Source organism: Ictalurus furcatus, chromosome 11 (genome assembly GCF_023375685.1).
Source record: "Ictalurus furcatus strain D&B chromosome 11, Billie_1.0, whole genome shotgun sequence".
In the NCBI taxonomy this organism is placed as follows: domain Eukaryota; kingdom Metazoa; phylum Chordata; class Actinopteri; order Siluriformes; family Ictaluridae; genus Ictalurus; species Ictalurus furcatus.
The window spans coordinates 12,224,318-12,244,498 of record NC_071265.1 but is presented as its reverse complement, the minus strand read 5'-3'; the positions used below and the strand labels follow the sequence as shown (position 1 = coordinate 12,244,498).

The following is a 20,181-nucleotide window of genomic DNA, read 5'->3' as shown; positions in this document are numbered from 1 at the left end:
AATTTCCTTCAGCCACCAAAACCATCTTAGAATAAATCCTGTAAATTCGGCAGGTTTTTTTTGATACAATTAAGGGATGCTTGGACTCCTCCAACCAGTGGCACTATACTTCTAGTGCAAGTGCAGCAAGGAGTTCTCGGTTACCAACATCATAATTTATCTCTGTTGGAGACAGGCGCCTGGAAAAGAAGGAGCAAGGGTGAACTTTGTAATCCATGGTATACCTCAGAGAGAACCGCCTCCTATGTCTATTTTGGATGCATCCACCAGAACAATAAATGGTAGTTCAGGGTTAGGGTGTACCAGGATTTTACGATTTAATGAATGAACCTCCTGTATAAATTGGCAAAGCCAAAAAATCTCTGTACCTGCTTCAATGTTTTGGGGTGGGGCCAGTTGTTGATGGCTGATACGTTCCCTGGTTCCATCTGGATGCCTACTTGGGAGATAAAATAACCTAAAATTGAAACTTGGGAGACATGGAACTCAAGCTTGTGTTCAAACATAGAGGCCTTGTTTTGAATTTGATCACTCCTGACCCAATAGGACTGCCATGCAGGTCCTGCACCTTCCAGGATGATGGACAATTTTCATATGGAATGCACATCTTTCTCACCAATTCAATGTCCAAAAAGTTGTCTGCTGCACCTGATTCTACAAATGCACTTAAGGAGACAGTCTTTTCCTTGTGTGACACCCTGGTAATGAAAAGCCTTTTTATAGACCATCAATTTAATAACCCAGCTGATATTAATGTGCACAGATAGGAGATATAATTACTTTCTAACTACTTACAGATTTTAGCAGGTTCCTTGGCTTATCTTGCCTTGGAGAACTGCTATTTTTAGCGTGTTCAATACTTTTTTCCTGTGTCATTCCACTATATTACAAATAACTTAATTTATGGATTTTAATGATGAATTCTTTATATTTGCGGATTTCTTGAGTTAATACTGATGTCTGTTGAAAATTTCATGTGAATAAACTCATTGGAAATATATTTACTTAAAAAAATGTTGACGAGTTCAGTACTTATTTTGCCCCACTGTGTTTGTGTATATATATATATATATATATATATATATATATATATATATATATATATATATATATATATATATATATATATATAAACCACTGAGAGGTGAAAATAATATTGATCATCTCATTACAATGGCACCTGTCAATATATTAGGAAAAAATGGGCAAGCAAAAGGATCTGAGCAACTTTTACAAGGGCTAAATTGTGATGGCTAGATGACTGGGTCAGAGCATCTCCAAAATGCCAGGTCTTGTGGGCTGTTCCTGATATGCAGTAATTAGTACCTACCAAGGACCAGCAGTGGTCCAAGGATGCACAACCAGTGAAACGGAGAAAGGGTCATGGGTGCCTGAGGCTCATTGATGCACATGCTTCTGGTCCAGTCCCACAGAAGAGCTACTGTAGCACAAATTGCTGAAAAAGTTAATGCTGTCTATGATAGAAAGATGTCAGAACATACAGTGCAGCAGAACATGCTTGCGTATGGGGCTGTGTAGAGTCGCAGACCATACAGAGTGACTATGTTGACCCCTGTCCACTGCTGAAAGCACCTACAATTGGCACTTGAGCATCAGAACTAGACCATGGAGCAATGGAAAAAGGTGGCCTGGTCACGTTGTTTTTTCTACATCATGTGGACCACTGGGTACACACTGTATGTGTCGCTTACCTGGGGATGAGATGGCACCAGGATGCACCATGGGAAGAAGGCAAGTTGGTGGAGACAGTGCAATGTTCTTGTTTATGTTCTGTTGGAAAACCTTGGGTCTTGGCATTCATGTGGATGTTTCCTTGACACGTACCACCTGCCTAAACATTGTTACAGACCAAGTACACCCCTTATAGCAACAGTATTCCTAATGCCAGTGGCCTCTTTCAGCAGGATAATCTCAATCCGATCGAGGGTCTGTGGGATGTGCTGGACAAACAAGTCAGATCAACGGATGCCCCACCTTGCAACTTACAGGACTTAAAGCATGTGCTGCTAATGTCTTGGTGCCACATACTGCAGCACACCTTCAAGGTGGAGGTCATGTGGAGTCAATTCCTTGATGGGTCAGAGCTGTTTTGGAGGCAAAAAGGGGATCTACACAATATTAGGCGGTGGTTTTAATGATATGGCTGATCAGTATATAATTTTTTTTACTTTTAGTGTCTCTCTTTCTCTCTCAGAGACGGAGGGACGGCGGTTGAAGGGCATCCAGAGGAGCACAGAGACAGGATTAGCTGTGGAGATGCCCAGTCGCACAGTTCGCCAGGCCAGCCATGAATCCATAGAAGACAGTATGAACAGCTATGGTTCGGAGGGAAAGTGAGTATTACTACACATCACACAGCTCTTAATTTTGTGGGTCACATCAAAACAGTTTGTTGCAGATTTTTTTTATATTATGCAACAGTATACACTATAAATCCACAATCAGTTCTTGAAAGTTTTGACATTCTGTAATTTGGGAAAATTGTAACAAATATATCCATGGACGATAACATTTATTTACTTTATATACCTGTGACACTGTAGAAGATTTTTTTTGTTAGTGGTGTTGTGTTCACCACCATCACTGCAGAGGGAGCATCCATTTTAAAACACAAGGGTAAACAATTTCATTCTGTACAACATTTTAATTAATCTGGTATTCCTTTTGAAATGGTTGAACGAGTGACTGCCCCGAACAAGAGAAACAATACAAGGCAAAATTAGCAAGACAAGAAGAATCATTGCACCTATTGGTAGACAGACGGTAATATCCACTAGCCCCATCCCCCGAGTACTGAGTTCAGCCAATCAAACCCCGTCTCGCTAGTTTGCGGACGGTTGCATATCACAGACCGCATGTGTTCTATGATAGAATAACCATTATGTGTCTGTGTTACAAGGGGACGTGTTACATTGTGTGGGTAGCACTGTTGGCAATGATTCTTATGACCAAAGGCAATACAGAACGGTTTACAGAGGCGATACAGAGGCGGCCAATATCTTGGCATACAGGCTTTTAACTACTAATTGTCGTCCAATCTGCAGCAATAGTCTACTAAAGAACTTCGTGGGCTTATGTGGGTCCTATGGAAATCATGTCACCTTAGGAACTTAGTCCCGTCACCACAATAAGCTAAATACCAAATTTGGGTAAAAATGTGCGCGTCATGTAGTCTTTCTGCCGCAGTGAGGTGATTGGTGTGATTGATCAATAAGTCTTCCACCCAATAAACTTCAATATTGCACTTTGGTTTATCTTTCGAGCTTAAGGGTCTACCCCGGACCCCCAGTGATTTCGGGAATGGCCCCAGTGATTTAGTGATTTGTGAGTTTATTTCTATGACAGGGCTTACCAACAGATACCACAGAAAAGTGCATGATTAGGAATAGGTTTGTATGTGTGAGTGGATGTGCAGGTCGACATCTAATGATTTGTGTCTAGTCTGCAACAGTAGTCTGCAGCTCAGGGAGCTTTGGGGCGTAAGAGGTGAGGTAGCAAAGTCACGTCGTCTAACCTCTGTCCTGGTCACATGGCTATATAGTACTCACTAATAAAGTTCAGTCCTCCTAAGAGTACAGTTTCCGTGTCTTCAACATTTTCTCCAAAACTATCTGTCCGTGATTTCACAGGCTACTAGATACCACTTGGTGTCTTGTGTAGTGTAACCAAAAGGAACTGGTGTGAGAATGTGTGTTTGAGTGCAGTGTGTGGGTGTGTATATGCAGGTCATCGCTCGTGATCGCCGGTCCACCTAGAGGCCTCTTGATAGAGAGTCACTTTCTAGTCCTCCTGTTGAAGTCCCGTCTTCTCCAGCTCATTGCTCGGCTCTGGCACTCTCCTACAGTGGCTGGCATGCATCCATGTGGCTCTCTGTTTAGCACAGAGCGAGTGACAAAAAGGATCTAGGATGGCCACGACCACCGTGGCTTGTTCCACCTGGTCCTGTAGAAGTCCTTGATCACGATCCACTCTCCAGGCTTCAGATCATGCAGCGGACCCGTGGCTGGAGCTGGAAGCACTGCCTTTACCTGCTTGTGGATAGAGTGCAGAGCAGAGGACAAGGTTGCACAGTAATTTAACATTGCATAATCACATGCTGCAGCGTCGGGAAGAGGAGCTGTCACAGGTCGAATTCCTGTGTGTGGAGGTCTCCCAAATAGTATCCCAAAGGGGCTAAGCCCATCCTAAGCCTGTTTCAGAACAGCATTTGCTCAATCTGTTTTTCAGTGTCCCATTTTCTCTCTCTACCACCCCACCACTAGCTGGATGATATGCACAGTGCTGCTTTAAGTCAATAACCAAATATTCACCCACCAGCTTAAGATCACTGGAGATTTTTTGTTGGAGTTCCCCATCTAGGAATTACTTCTCTGAGCAACACCTTTGTTACTGCGTCTAAGTCCTGTTTGGATGTAGGGACGTGGCTTTCTCTACCTTCAAACCTCAACCCACGTTATAAGTTGCTCAAACAAATTTTTTTTTTTTTTTTTAGAGTAATTAGAGAAACCAATGCGTTACGTAGCTATCATTCCCCCTTTTGAAGCAATGGTCCCTGCCATGCGTCAACTTTGAAGACAAGGACAGCCCTGGGGGCACCACCAAACTCCATCAACAACAGTGCAGCCTACTTTGCACCACACAGCCTTTACCTCCACTGTAGCTCGTGCTTGGAGGTTTGGAAGCTGTGAAGGAGTGATTATTTTTTCTTGAGTTTTGGGACCATAGATGCAGCTGCTTGCTTTGCTGCACTGTCCGTTCGCACATTACCTAGGGAGACAGGATCTGATTTGTTAGAGTGTGCATCACTTTTGCATACTGCAATAGTTTTGGGGAGTAGGACTGCATCCAGCAGCTCACTGACCAGTTTGTGGTGGGGTATGTGTGTTCCTGAACTCGTCAGGAAGTTCCTGTTTCCAAATTGTTCCAAAATCATGTACTACCCCAAAGGCATATCTACTGTCTGTGTAGATATTTACTGACTGTCCCTCAGCATGTCTTCATGCCTCTATGAGGGTATACAGTTCAGCTGCTTCTGCTGAAAGGTTTGAGGGGAGACTTCCTGACAAGACCGTCTCGTGTATGGTTACTACTGCATAGCCCACTCGATTATTACCTGTCTCTGGGTCACGTGACGCTGAGCCATCCATGAAAAGGATTAGATCTGGATTTTCCAATGGAATATCCTACAGGTCGAATATAGGGGAGCAGAGTTCGTTAGTACGACACAATCATGTGGTTCCCCATCTTCCTCTGTTGGAAGAAGAGTAGCAGGGTTTAGGGCAGTACGTCGTTTTATAGTGACATTTAGCATATCTAGTAGTATAGTGTGTTGTGGATAAAAAATGTCATAAAATAAACATAAGGGAGACCTAGCATCCAGCAAAGGGGAGAAGAAGAAAAGACGGGCACCAAGACACACAGAAGCAGTGTGAGGCGGATATTGACTGATATTGAATATTGAATTGGATTCACACTTTAAAGATCTTAGATCTTTAAGAGTAATACACTATGGTTTATTAGTCAAAAAGTCAAAAAGAAGTATACGAGCTGAGGAGTGCTAACACACACACACACACTCTCGTACAGTCAAGGGCGGGCAAGTAGACACAACATACACACACATGAATAACTTTATAAGAATAATGAAAAAGGAGTAATAAGATATTATAATATCTTATAGTAATAGAGAAACTCTCTATAAAAAACAGAATAGTAGGATATGCAGGACAGTAGAACTGTAATGATATTAAGAAGTAGGAAGTACAGTAAACCGCTTTTCAAGTAGTATAAATATATATAAAATAAGAAATATAGAGCAAACATGAAAATAAATTATAAGCTAGAAATACAGAGAAATGTAACTTACTCATAATTCAGATGGTGAAGATTCTTGTCTCGCAAGGAAGGCCTTAATTTTAAGAGAGAACCATGAGGAGCCATTTATAAAGGTGGCTGAGTCAAGCTGCCCCCCCTCGAGATAATAGTAAGACCGAGGTCACTCTAGATTGTTTTGTCTCTCCACTTTTGATTTTACAGGTAATTCAAATCCCTTGGTTTCGATTCTCTGGGTTACTGAAATCCTCTTGTTTTGATTCTCTGGGTTACTGAAATCCCTTAGTTTTGAGTCTCTGGGTTATTGAAATCCCGTGGTTTTGATTTTATGTGTAATTTGAAACCCCTGGTTTTGATTCTATGTGTAAGTGGAATAGCCCTTTTCTGGAACATAAGAGTAAGGTAGATGAGCTCTTTTTTAACCCTATTGATAGTGAGATCATAGTCTTCTTGAAACATATGGGTTATTTACTGTGTAAGTACAGTATAAATACTGGAGCTTAAGCTCAGGGTATCGGATCACTTCTGAGAATTCTCATCGGTGTGGATCTCGTGTGGTGGAACGGAACCAATAAAGCTGGACCCTTGCTTCTTCTCACTCACGGCTGGTGTTTTTTTCTATCTCCAACTGGGCTCAGAGGTAGATGTGAGCATTGGCTTCTAAGTTGAATTTTAAGTGTTTTTGGGTAATAGGCTAAATTTGAGCCAGCAAGTGTTATAGCGCAGCCACCGTTGGGTGGACAAGTGTGAGGTCTTCTGTTCAAGCATGAGTAATGACACTTCATGTGGTACCAGAAGGGTCAATTCCAAGTAACCTACCAGGTCTCTGGATGCCACCACAGCTTTCTCAGCTGCTGCTACTGCAGATACACATGGGGGAAACCCTGCAGCGACTGGATCCAACTTACATGAGAATGAGCTGTCCAACCTGTCACATATGCCATCTCTCTGATCAGTGCTTCTAGAATGGAATAGTTTAGAATTAAAGTTCTGAAATACAAACACATACCTAGAATAGAGAGAACTTTTTTCTTCGTCAGAGATTTGGGAATCTTCTGGATTGCAGATAGTCTTTCAGCGGAGAGTTTCTCTCCCTTTGCATAAATGTCATGCCCTAGAAAACTCACTTCTTATTGTACATACTGTAATTTGGAGAGACTGGCTTTGTGGCCTTCTTTGGCAAGATGCTGCAACAATTTAATGGTGTCAGTTTCACACTGTGCCCTGGAGAAAGCATTGGAGGTGCTAAGCTGTCCTTTAGCATTTGGTTGTATATCATTAGTGACTCACAATACCCATAACACAAGCGAGTGAAAGTGTCAGGATGTCCGTCAAATATGAATGAAAACCGAAACTGACTGTCTTTATCAAGAGGTATGCTGAAAATGCATTAGCTAAATCTACGACTGAAAACCATTCGATATTTGCTGGAACCTGGCTTAAAGTAGTGTAAGAATTTGGCACGTCTGGAGCTCTCTGTTTGACTGCTGCATTAACCACTTGCAAATCTTGTACAAATATCCATTCATCAGTTTGCAGGTTTTTTTTTTTTTTTGCTTCTCTTACTGGAAATATTGGAGTGCACACTGACGAATAAGGACAGGGAACAATGAACCCTGCTTTTAGTAGTGAATTAAATACTGGCCTAATTCCCTCAACAGCTTTTGGTTTAAGAGGGTATTGAGATTGTCTGGGCCTAAAATCAGATTTGGGCGTGATCACGACCAATGGTGCACTTTTAATCGGGCCTACGTCATGTTTCACTTAGGCTCACAGCACGAGAGGCACCTTCTTCAATTGTGGGTGTATCTCTAGGGGTGTGGGGCTTGTCCTAAGGTTCAGAAACATTCCCTTGTCATGACAAATGACATCCCAGTTAACCTTGCACATTTCCTGAAATAATTTTTTATAAACTCCCAGCATTAGGCTGTACCATATGTTGGAGGTGGGTTTCTGTTCTCAATCTGTAATTTTCTCACTCTCACATAGCCCCAGTTGTTGCGTCTTTTGAGAGTTTTAAATCGGGCATTGATTCACAAGGAGGACGTATTGACGAGCTTGACCAGCACCTGAACAATTACAGTGACCACATTGTAGCACTGGAACAGACGGTGCTAAAGCTAACATCAGCTAACAAACAATTCACCTGGAAAGTTGAGGATTTGGAGTCCCTTTCACTGCACTGCAATCTCCGGGTCATTGGTATTCCGGAACAAGAATAAGGGAGCGATCTGGTAACGTTTATGTCTACATTTTTCCAGGATGTCCTCGGCTCGGAAATCTTTCCAACCACTCCATTGCTGGATAGAGCGAACCGTATTGGCCCCATGCCCTCGGAGGTGCAGCGAGTGAATCAGTGGTCCAGAGTGATGATTGTGCGGTTTCACTACTTTCACAACCGAGAAAAAGTTGTTCGACGCGGGAATTGGAATCAACTTTTCCATCAGGGCCGTAAGGTCTTCATCTTTCCTGACTTCAATTCCAGCGTCGCTAAGAGGAGGGCGGCCTTAGCTGCAGTGAGGAACAGCTTGCGTGAGAGAAATGTGCGGTCTTCTCTCAGATACCCTGCTTGCCTTCAGATAGACCTCGGTGATGAGAAGCTGCAATTCGACTGTCCCCAAAAAGTGCAACGATGGTTTAATGAACGGTATCCTCCATCTTAAGCTGTCTACATGACAGTTAACCGATTTATTAATACCTGTAATGTGACTGTAATATGCGCGGGTGTGGACAACTATATCAGTTTCCATGTAAATCTATAGGTTGCCTGAGATACGTGGCAATTGTGGCACCTTTTATGCTCGGTAGTGACTTCACACAACAAGAATAGGTATGGTTTACAAGTTCCGGATGTTCCAGTGTGGTAGGGCTCTGCCTCCATTGTTTGGCAATGGAGAGAAGTTAACTGATGTTCAGAGTAGGATGGGGGAGGGTGGGGTGGGAGGCGGGGAGAGGTGGGATGTGGTGTTGCTGTGTGGGGTGGGAGGCGGGGAGGGGTGGGATGCTGTGTTGTGTGGGTTTGTTTTTTTGCTTTTGCCTTTATTTATTTATTTATTTAATTTTATTATTATTTTTTAATTTTTTTTTTTTTCCTTCGTTGGGTTTTTTTCCCCCTATTGATATCAACCTCTCTGTACTCCATTCTGTACTAATCTAAATTGATGGAAAATACCCGAAGCTCATTCAGATTCCTAAGTTGGAATGTGAAAGGTCTGAATGGTCCCATTAAAAGATCCAAGATTTTGACACATTTAAAACTACAAAAACCCGACGTTGCATTTCTTCAGGAAACTCATTTCCGTCTCAGGGATCAACGCAGACTCCAAGCTCGCTGGACATCGCATATGTTCCACTCCAATTTTGATTCCAGGTCCAGGGGAGTTTCTATCCTGATAAGTAAGACTGTGCCCTTTTCCTTTGATAATGTTATTTCAGATGTAAATGGTAGATATGTGATTGTGGAAGGGAAAATTTCACAAATGCCAGTAGTTTTGGTGACTGTATATGCCCCGAATTTTGATAATGCTCCTTTTGCTCAGAATTTGTTGTCAAAGATTCCTGCTTTGAACACACATTTCTTGATATTTGGGGGAGATTTAAACTGTGTTATTGACCCAGTTTTGGATAAATCTAACACTGTTGCAAAGGCTCCCTCTGCAATGGCAAAGGTGTTCTCTGAGTTTATGGTTCAGAATGGTTACATTGATCCGTGGAGGTATTTTAACCCCACAGTGAGAAAATATTCTCTTTTTTTTTTCTCAAGTACATAAATCTTTTTTTCGCATTGATTACTTTTTTTTTTTATTAATAATTCTCTAATTTCTCGGGTTATAAACTGAATATCTACCAATTGTTATTTCAGACCACACTCCTCTAAGTCTTGACATTCTTCTACCTTCACATCGCGCCTTTCGCCCACCATGGAGGCTTAATTCTCTACTTTTATCCGATTCAGCATTTTGCAAGTATATTTCTACTTCGATAGATGATTTTCTTCTTACTAATCAAATTGATTCAATCTCTTACTCTTTACTTTGGGAAACTCTAAAGGCCTTCTTAAGGGGACAGATAATCTCTTATTCTGCTCATGTCAATAAGCAACACAAGAATAAGAAAAAAAGAGTTATCTGATAATATTCAAGCTATGGACGACCAATATGCTCTCAACCCGACCCGTGAGCTGCATAAACAAAGGCTTAATTTGCAGGCGGAGTTTGATTTGTTATCGACAGGTGAGGTGGAGAGGCTGTACATACGTGTGGCAATTATTATGAATATGGGGATAAGGTTGGTCGGTTGTTGGCTCACCAATTGCGTAGCCGGGCAGCTTCGCGCTCTATTACTCAGATTATGCACTCCAGTGGTGCATTAACCTCGGATCCTGTAGAAATTAATTCAACTTTTAAAAGTTTTTACTCCTCTTTATACACAGCTGGGGTTCCTGACAATTCAGGTAACATGGACCATTTTCTTAGAAATATTGATTTTCTCAGAGTTGACCCTTTATTGGCATCTGAACTTGACAGCCCCATCACCTTAGATGAGATCATCAACTCAATCAATTCATTGCAATCTAAGAAATCACCTGGCCCAGGTGGGTTTCCTTCCGAATTTTATAAGAAATTTCATGTTGCATTGGCCCCATTACTTTTGGCTGTATTCAAGGAATCCTTAGAACTAGGTATGTTGCCAAAAACATTGAGACAAGCATCTATAACTCTATTGCTCAAAGATAGGAAGGCCCCACATTATGTAATTTGTATAGACCTATTAGCATCCTCAATGTTGATGTCAAGATTTTAGCCAAACTTTTAGCCTCTCGTTTAGAGGGGATTCTTCCTAGCATTAATTCAGAGGAACAAACCGGATTTATAAAAAGGACGGCATTCCTTTTCTAATATTCGTACTCTACTTAGAATTTTGTATTCAAAACAAAACAGCGACTCCTCTGAAGTGGTCATCTCTTTGGACGCAGAAAAGGCATTTGATAGGATAGAATGGGAATATCTTTTTATAGTGCTAAAGAGGTTCGGCTTTGGGGATGGACTGATATCATGGATCCGGTTATTATATGTGGAACCGCAAGCTTCTCTATATACCACCGATGCTAAATCTGACTATTTTACTTTGTCACGGGGTATGCGCCAGGGATGTCCTCTGTCTCACTTACTTTTTGCCATAGCGATTGAGCCTCTCTCGATAACGCTTAGAACTCTTCCTGTATTTCAGGGTATAATTCGCAAAGGAATTGAACATAAACTAGCCCTGTATGCTGACGACTTACTACTTTATGTTACAGATCCAATTGCATCTAATCCAGAGATAATACACGTATTAAATGACTTTGGGAAATTTTCAGGGTATAAACTGAACCTACAAAAGAGTGAATGCTTACCCATAAACCAATCTGGCCAAAAAATAAAACAGACTGAAATACCTTTTCATTTGGAGGATTCAAAATTCAAATATCTCGGAGTTCCAAAATTCCTCTACCTTTTTCAATCCATCCCTTTGTTTTTACCCAAATCTTTCTTCAAGAATATAGACCAATTAATCTCCTCTTTCACATTGGGCAGAAAAACTCCCAGGGTTTCCAAATTTTCACTTCAAAAGAGTCGACTAAGTAATGGACTCTCACTGCCCAATTTCATGTATTATTATTGGGCGGCTAATATTCATAAACTGGTGCTCTGGGTGCAGGCCTCCTCTCTTCCATGGTGCCACTTAGAAGCAAAGTCTTGTATTTCAACCTCCCTCCCTGCTATGGTGTTCTCCTCCCTTCCTATAGCCCTTTCACAACACACAGATTATCCAATAGTATGTACCTCTCTAAAAATTTTCTATCAGTTTCGCCGTCATTTTAAATCTATCACGGCCTCAACCATTGCACCAACACGTAATAACCAGCTCTTTCACCCCTCCTTTATAGATTCCACATTCTCTTTTTGGGAAAAGAAGGATCTGAAATGCTTTGAGGATCTTTTCATTAATAATGTGTTTGCAAACTTTTCTGAATTATCCTCGTCATTCAGCCTGCCCCTGTCTCACCTATTCCATTTCGTTCAAATTAGGCATTGTGTCTCCTCCCTATTTGCTGGTTTTCCCTCCTTACCTACAAAGTCTGCATGGGAAGAGTTCAAACTAATCCTCATAAGGGTGGCATTATCTCACGGATATATGCAAGGAACTGGTCACAGGATGATTTTTACAATAACAAAACCATTAGTGCTTGGGAAGAGGAATTGGGCCTGGAGCTTGAGGATGATTATTGGGGCAGAGCGTTAGATAATATACGTACCACCACGTCCTGTGCTAGACAGTTTCATACAATTTAAAGTGGTCCACAGAGCTCACCTCTCTAGGAGTAAATTGTCTAAAATATATCCCAATGTTCCTGACATGTGCGAAAAATGGAAGCTTTCGCCCTGTAACCTGAGTCATATGTTTGCACTCTGACCCAAACTGCAGAACTTTTGGAACTCTTTCTTTGAAACTATGTCCGACGTTCTTAAAATCAAATTGGATGTCTGTCCTTTAATTGCCATCTTTGGTGTTTCATCTCAGCGTCAGCCTCTGAACCATAAACAAGCTAGTGTTGTGGCCTTTGTATCGTTACTTGCTCGGCGCAGAATATTGTTGTCTTGGACCTCTCCACAACCCCCCTCTATATCAGTCTGGCTTAAAGACTTAATGTTCTTTTTAAAACTGGAAAAAATCAAGTACAACATCAGAGGCAGGGGTGACTCATTTTTGGGAAAATGGCAACAATTTATTACCTACTTCAATGATGTATGCACCCTGGAGGTGGATTGAGGAGAGGTAGTCGGTAAACACTAATCATCTTACCCTTTTTTTTTTCCTTTGTGTTTTTTCTTTGAATGTTTGCTTGTTTTTGTTGTTTTTTGTTCCCCCCTTTCTTTTGGTTTTGGCTGTGGTTGTTTTGTTGGGGTTGTTGGGTGTGGTATTATAATGTGTAAAATGCAAATTTCCAATAAAAAGTCTATGATCAAAAATGTCGGGATTACGCATGTAACCCTGTTCCCTGAGAAGGGAACGAGAGGTTGCATTTAGCATAACAGTATGGGAACGCCTTGCGCGCATGACCGGTATCTGAAGCTTGTGTAAAATCATGCCTCTACTTATAGGCCTGCCATGATCAGGTGACGTGGCAATTAAGCATGTCGCATGATATATATATGGCACCTGTGAACCATGCCGCCAGCCTCTATTATCTGAAGTAAAGACACAATTCACAGGCCTGCCCTGATATGACAGTGCTATGCAATGTCTCATTCCCTTCTCAGGGAACAGGGTTACATGCGTAACCCTGACGTTCCCTTTCAAAGGGAACTTCGACGTTGCATTTAGCATAACAGTATAGGAACGGGAATACCCACTCCGTCATACCGAGGGTACGGCCTGTTCAAAAATACCCAAGCCCAAGGGTCACTGCAAGACACTCGAGCCCGGGGTGGAATGAATATCCAGGCTGTAATAACGAATGAATGTGTGTGGCGTAGACCACCCTGCAGCTGCACACACATCCTGCAAGGATACCCCTTTGGACAAAGCCTTCGAGGAGGCGACCGCCCTAGTGGAATGAGCTCTTATGCCCAGAGGTGTAGCGAGACCGTGTGTTGTAAGCCCTAGAGATTGCTTCCACTATCCAAGTAGGGATGTGGTGCTTTGACACAGTATCACTTTTCCTGTCGCTGCCAAAGTAGACCAGTAACTGCTCCGACTTACGCCACTGGCCGGAGTGGATGTAAGTACAGAGAGCCCTTACTGGACACAGCAGGTGGATCCTCTCTTGTTCCGGTGTGAGGAACAGAGGAGGGCAGAAAGCCTGCGACACCACAGAGTGGGCAGCTGATGTAGGCACTTTAGGAATATAATCCGGCCTAAGAAACAGGAAGGCCTTGGCTAATCCAGGGGTAAAGTCAAGGCTGGAAGGGGCAGAGAGAGCTTGTAGACATCCCACTCACTTGAGAGATGTCAGGGCCAGTTAAAGAGCTAACTTTAGAGTCAGAAGCTTCTCAGAGGCTGACTCTAAGGGCTCAAATGGGGCCCCTGACAGACCTTCCAAGACCACAGCAAGGTCCCAGGAAGGTATGCATGGCCTGCAGATGGGCCTCAGCCATCTGACACCACGCATGAACATCGAATTAGAGGATGTTGCCCCACAGAGGCTCCATCAACAGGGGCATGGCTGGCCGAAACGGCAGCCCCATAACCCTGATTGTAGAAGGAGCCCACCCCACTGAGAAACAGTAGATCCCCTCTAAGGGCTCAAATGGGGTGCCCAACAGACCTTCCAGGACCACAGAAGGTCCCAGGAAGGTATGCGTGGCCTGCAGATGGGCCTCAGCCGTCTGAAACCACGCATGAACCTCGAAGTTAGAGGATGTTGCCCCACAGAGGCTCGGTCAACAGGGGCATGGCTGGCCGAAACGGCGGCCAAGTAACCCTGATTGTAGAAGGAGCCCAGCCCGCTGAGAAGCGTTCTTGTAAGAACTCCAGGACTGTAGCTATTGTGCAGTTCAATGGGTCTAACTGACGTTCCTCATACCACAAGACAAAAAGCTGCCACTTGAGTGCATACAATTTCCTTGTGGATGGTGCTCTAGCATTTAACATGGTTTCTACAATCTCAGTTGTGAGACCAGAATCTATGAGCTGGTGCCCCTCAGGGGCCAGAGCCACAATTTCCGTAGTTCTGGCCGAGGGTGATAAATCAGCCCTCCGGCTTGAGACAGTAGATCCACTCTAGGGGCTCAAATGGGGCACCCGACAGACTTTCCAGGACCACAGAAGGTCCCAGGAAGGTATGCGCGGCCTGCAGATGGGCCTCAGCCGTCTGACACCACGCATGAAGTGAAGGTGTGAGGGGATAAAGCTAGCGATATTCCTATGTGGAAATATGCACCTTTTAGATCTATCGCCACAAACCAGTTCTCAAATTGAATCTGTGGCACGATAAGTTTGAGCATCAGCCTCCTAACCTGTATGTCCGAAGAGTACGGTTCAGATGACGCAGATCTAAAATTGGCTGCATACTCCCACTTTTTTGCAGAACAGGAAATAATGGCTGTGAACCTCCCTCCCTTCGGGAAAGGGGTACATGTTCTATGGCCCCATTGTCCAAAAGGGAACGTCGGGCTCTGGTCTGTGTTGACTGCTGTGGTGAGCACACCTGTGAACGGGGGGGTGGGGGTCGAGCTATAAACTGGACCCGGTAACCCTTTCTACGGTAGACAGAACCCATGGAGACACATTTGACAGTAGTTTGCACGCTGCCCGATGGTCTTTTAGTGACTTTAACTATTCCACATTCTATTGGAGGCAAAGCATCAGATTTTCGTTGCCCTGTGACAGCTCGCTGACCAGAGAACACTGGAAACTTGGGGACCGCCTTGGCTAGGGGAGGCCCTACAGTATTACTGTGGGCTACATGCCGTAACAACCTCATGTCCCCAGATACATCCCTCCACGGCCCCTCAGGACCGCTCTTCTTTGCCTGCTTGGCCTTTATGACCATTCTCAGATCAGGCCGAGTAGCAGACCGCGACTGTGGCCACCAAGTTCCCCTGGCTGTCTGCGGGGGTTGGCGGGCTGCCATACTCGCCTTCTGGGTCTCCCTCACACTAGTGCTGGCCCAGGCTCCACTCGTAGATGCCCAGGTGAGCTCGAGACAACAGGTAAGGAACTGGCTTTTTTGAATGCCGCCATATGTCAAGCTCACTCAGCAGGTCTGCTTGGTAGGCCTGCAACCCTGTCATTGTCTGCAGTAACCCACAAGCAAGACTACTACTGCATAGGCTTGCCCACCAATGCCACGGTGTCCTTACATGGCTTGGATGCAAGCCGGCCCCCGTAATTACCTGCCGTCGGTGGAGAGAGGTAGCTCACAAGCGCCTCCTCCACCTTGAGCATAGCTAAATGGCCATGCCATTCATTCCCACAATGGCCGAATAATCCAACATCATGGGGTTATGAATATGGCTTATGCGTGGTTTTCCCCCAGAAGCCTGAGATTTTGTCATGCACGTCAGGAAGACAGGGGAGTTTCTGCTATGTGAGGGATTTACTTTCACTGGGTAATCACTCTTTAGCAGCTCTTTATATGCTGCTCTCAGTTTTTAACACATCCTTCTAACTCCTCGGAGTCAGAGAGGAATTATTACCTTTTGGCTTTCCATAGCGGAAGGAGGAGTCGCGACGCGAGCTCCAAAATCCAGCGGAGAGCCAAACCCGGAAGACAGAGCAAGAGATAGAACAGCGCTCGTCTCCGGCTCCTCTTCCGGATCTATAAGAGATCCCCCGAACCTGAGACGGCTGGCTGCCTCAGCAGCGGCCGGCCCAGATCCGCGAGGCTCTGAAACCCGACTAATACTGAATGTCCCATCACACCCATGGAGCGCAGTGACCGTGAACTCATTTTTGGGAATTCTTTTAATTCACAGTGTTTTATTACTGAATACGTTGCACCTGAATCTACCAAAAATGTGAGCATTTGTCCATTAACTACAAGAGGTATACTGTAAATGGTAACTGTGTAAAAGGAGAGGCGCTGTATTTTAAAAAGGTTAAGGGTCATGACTGGTTCAGACATTTGTGAATTGTCAGTCTGACTAATGTTGGATGTGGGTGTGTGCATATATTCCTTTTCTTTGTGAGCTAACTGATAGTTTGGGTGTCTGATGTCACCTGTTCTGTTCCTGGGTGCCTCACCCTTCCTTTTCTCCTCCCCTCATTTGGCCTCCTCATGGTTCTGCTTTGGACAGTCTCTTGCAAAATGTCCAACTTTTCCGCAGATAAAACATGTGAAGTTGTATCTATGGGGTTGTCACCTGGCCTTCCTCATCCACATCCTTTTGATTTTCCTCTCCACCTTGGGTCCCTTCCTCTCTTCTCCATCTTTCTTTCCTTTGCCTCTTGTAGGAGCTTCTCCATGTGGATTGCATATGGTTCTACCTGAGTCAGATTTTCATTGTCCCAGGTAATGCATTGATGTTTTAAGAGAGCAGCAATCTCTGGTTTCATACCATTCATGAAGCTGTTCCTTAGATGTGCTTCCCATGCCATGACTTCGGCTGCTTGTCCATCTGCCAGTGCTACTGGTCTTAATTTGCATCATGGACTTCAGTGAGATGAGATAGATACTGGGACACCGTCTCTGAATCTTGCTGCTTGCACTTTGCTATTTTTGACATGTCCATTCGCACAGGAAAGGTGTTCGTCAGCCTCTGCTGGAGCACTGTGATTTGTGCTCTGTACCTTGCATTGAATCCATCATCCCACTGTAGGTTGACCAGGCAGACATCGTCCTCTGAGAATTCACGTGAAACCTTGACCCAGTCAGTGCCAAGTTTCGCCATGAGCAGTTGTCGTAGTTCATGAGTGGTGAGTTTGAATTCTCTGCAGAATATCTGAAGTTCATCCCCAAACTTTCATCCTCCTACTTCGCGGAGTGCCGGCAGATGCGTTATGCTGCTCCTGATGTCTTCCAATGTCCAGGGTCTGTGAACTAGCATACGGCCTCCTTCATGCCACTTGATAATAACCTGTCACAAAAATACTGCACCTCTTCCACTTCTAATAAGTACTCTCTTTACTTATTGATTGCTTGAAACGGACTCTTTCCGTTAGCAAATATTTTTACCATTATTATCTCTCGCTATATATATACCCATTGGTATATATCTTAGTTTTGAAGCTGTTATCTAAGAAACACCAATCTCTCTGCCGTCACAGAGGCGAGGTTCCTAGAATTTCTTATAAGAAATTGCTCCATGTAATACTTCTCTCAATGTAATACACACATTTCTTATTTCATTGACTCCCTTCCACACAGCCAGCAATACACAATGACTTTATAAACTTCTAATTTACCTTAAATTTTCTTGATGATTCCTACCAGTCAGTAGTAAGGCTTCATCGGTCTTTCACTCTGCACAACAAAGAGCAAACCGCCTGTGTCAACACGGACTTCAGGGTGAAACTTTTTCACGCATCCTCCAGTTTGCTTGCTTTCCAGAAAAGCTGAAAAACTCGTGCAGCCCAGCCAGGAGACGCCAAATGTCATGGAAATTAGACAACACTCGAAGACTCATCCTCTGAGGTGAAAAAGGTGCTTGTGCTGCACAACTACTATATATATGAAATGCAGTGTATGATACATGTCTGTGTATCAATAAGAAGCTGTTTGAGGCAATTCAAACAAGCTTTGTTTCAGGGTCTTAGAAGATGTGCAGATGAACCTTGAACAGAAAAACATGCTTGTGTCTCCGCATGCAGATAAACATTCTGTACTGATCCAAGTGACATGACATGACCTTCTTAGGCGTTATCCTCTGATGAGAATGAACAGAACAAGAACAAAACTTATCCAAAGGAAAAATTAATAATTTCCCTCACAGGTTTAATCCACATTTCTGTTAAATACAGTAAATTAAACGCCTGAGCAGTAATAGTTACATTAACAATAAGCACTTTACATGTAAGCGATCTAATATTTAACAGTCCTAGCTTCAGATCAAAGGTACATTCAGTATTATCTAATTTTATGTTACTTAGGTTACTAAAACAAACTTTCTGCATTTCTACATGTTTGTATAGCTGGGAGAACAGATAGTCTCAATATGGTGGAACCTGAATGATGACTCTGTGCAACTAGCAGATGGTTAGTTTAGCCTGCTTGTCTGCTCTCCACCGTGGCTCTGATTTGTCAATGATTAACTAGGTTTGTTCTAAGTCTATGAGCTATGCTGCAAGAAATGAGAGCAGCACCTTCCCAAGTGGGATGGATACTGTCTGCCCCAACAGGCCAGCCTTGGACTCAAAACTACTACAATTATCAATAAAGCCCACATTGTTTTTGGACCACCACCTGCACATCCAACAGTTCAGTGACCATAACCTACTGTATACTATATTGTCATGCTGCATTGGAATGGGGCCAGAGCATATTACTGCATCAGACATTGACTTTGCTAATTTACACACTTCTACAAAGTTATTCTTAGTATAACCACTGACTGATGAAGGCATATCATTAGCTCCTATGTGAAAAACTACCTTTAAAAACCTATGATTGCCAAATACCCTAAGATTACCTGCTATGTCCGGTGCCCTGGCTCCCAGTATACAGCTACTTCATGCTGCTGGTTCCCCTATAGGCCTTGCTAGTTTCACGTGCCATAAGATATAAGCTCCTATAACCACAGCTCTTTCAGGTTTCTCAGCCGCTGCAATACTGAGGAGAGTAAACCTGTTAGACATGTGAAGCAGAGAGGAGTGGTGCTTCCATGGGCAAGCCTTAGCATTACCTTTGGCTTTACGATTATGCCCCTGTCACCCATTCGCCCAGCTATGAAGGCTCTAATGCTGGAGTTGGGGGATTGCAAACTTTGCCTAAGGCATACAGATTTCCCCCTACAGAAACTACACAGCTCTCACTCTCACTAACCCTCCCAAGAGTCTGGGTGCACACCTCTAATGCTGCAATCTTTTCTTTCAGAAAAATGAAGGATTCCGGAGATTGTTGTCATATGTAGGGAGCAACCAGTACTTGCCAGAAATGGTCGCAATTCTTTTAATTTGCTTTAGGCCTCTTGGCAGCCTCCCTGATCAGTTTTCTCCTGATTTTCTCATCAATTTTAGAAGGACATCCTGTTTTCACTAGTGTCACTGTCATGCCAAATTTTCTCCATTTGTTGATGTTATATATAAACATTTTTTTTGTAACCCTCACCTGATTGATTTTTTACAACAATAAGGTCCCGTACCTGCTTTGTAAGCTCTTTGTGGCACATGGCTTTTCCAGTTGGATGTTACCAAGAAGATGTCAGGAAAAATTCTATAGGAACAGCTGTACTTTATTTGGGGGTAATCAGTCACTTTAATTGATGGCAGGTGTATACTAATTAGTATTTAAGATGAGTTTCAGTGGGACTGGTTGATTCTGCACACTTATGCAAGCTGGGTATTGGAAGTTTTTCTTTTTTTTCCCCCAAAAAAACATTTCTGGATGTTTGTCACTTCATATTTATATGTTGCAATTTCACAGTAACGATGAATATGGTTCTGAGATGATTTATGAGCAACTAATTTTTTTACATCACAGAAACCTGCCATTTTAACCGGGGTGTGTTGACTTTTTCGTATCCATTGTATGTGAGCCTTTGTGTTCGGTATCTAGTGTGACCTCCTTGTGCAACAATGACTGCAATTAATCATTTCCGGTAACTGTTGATCAGTCATGCACATCGGCTTAGAGGACTTTTCGTCTATTCCTCAGTACAAAACAGCTTAAACTCTGGGATGTTG

General features: G+C 43.3%; 1 protein-coding gene across 2 annotated transcripts in view; it reads left to right on the top strand.

The window, feature by feature from the left end:
• The window catches only part of rims4 (regulating synaptic membrane exocytosis 4), an 86,562-nt gene that overhangs the window by 42,381 nt on the left and 24,000 nt on the right, over positions 1-20,181 (top strand). The window contains exon 2 of one of the 2 annotated variants that reach the window (XM_053636026.1): positions 2,216-2,354. In XM_053636026.1, coding sequence (XP_053492001.1) covers positions 2,216-2,354 — 139 coding nt within the window. Of the gene's footprint in view, positions 1-1,382; positions 2,355-20,181 lie in introns of those variants that run through there. The other variant, XM_053636025.1, reaches the window with a different exon arrangement.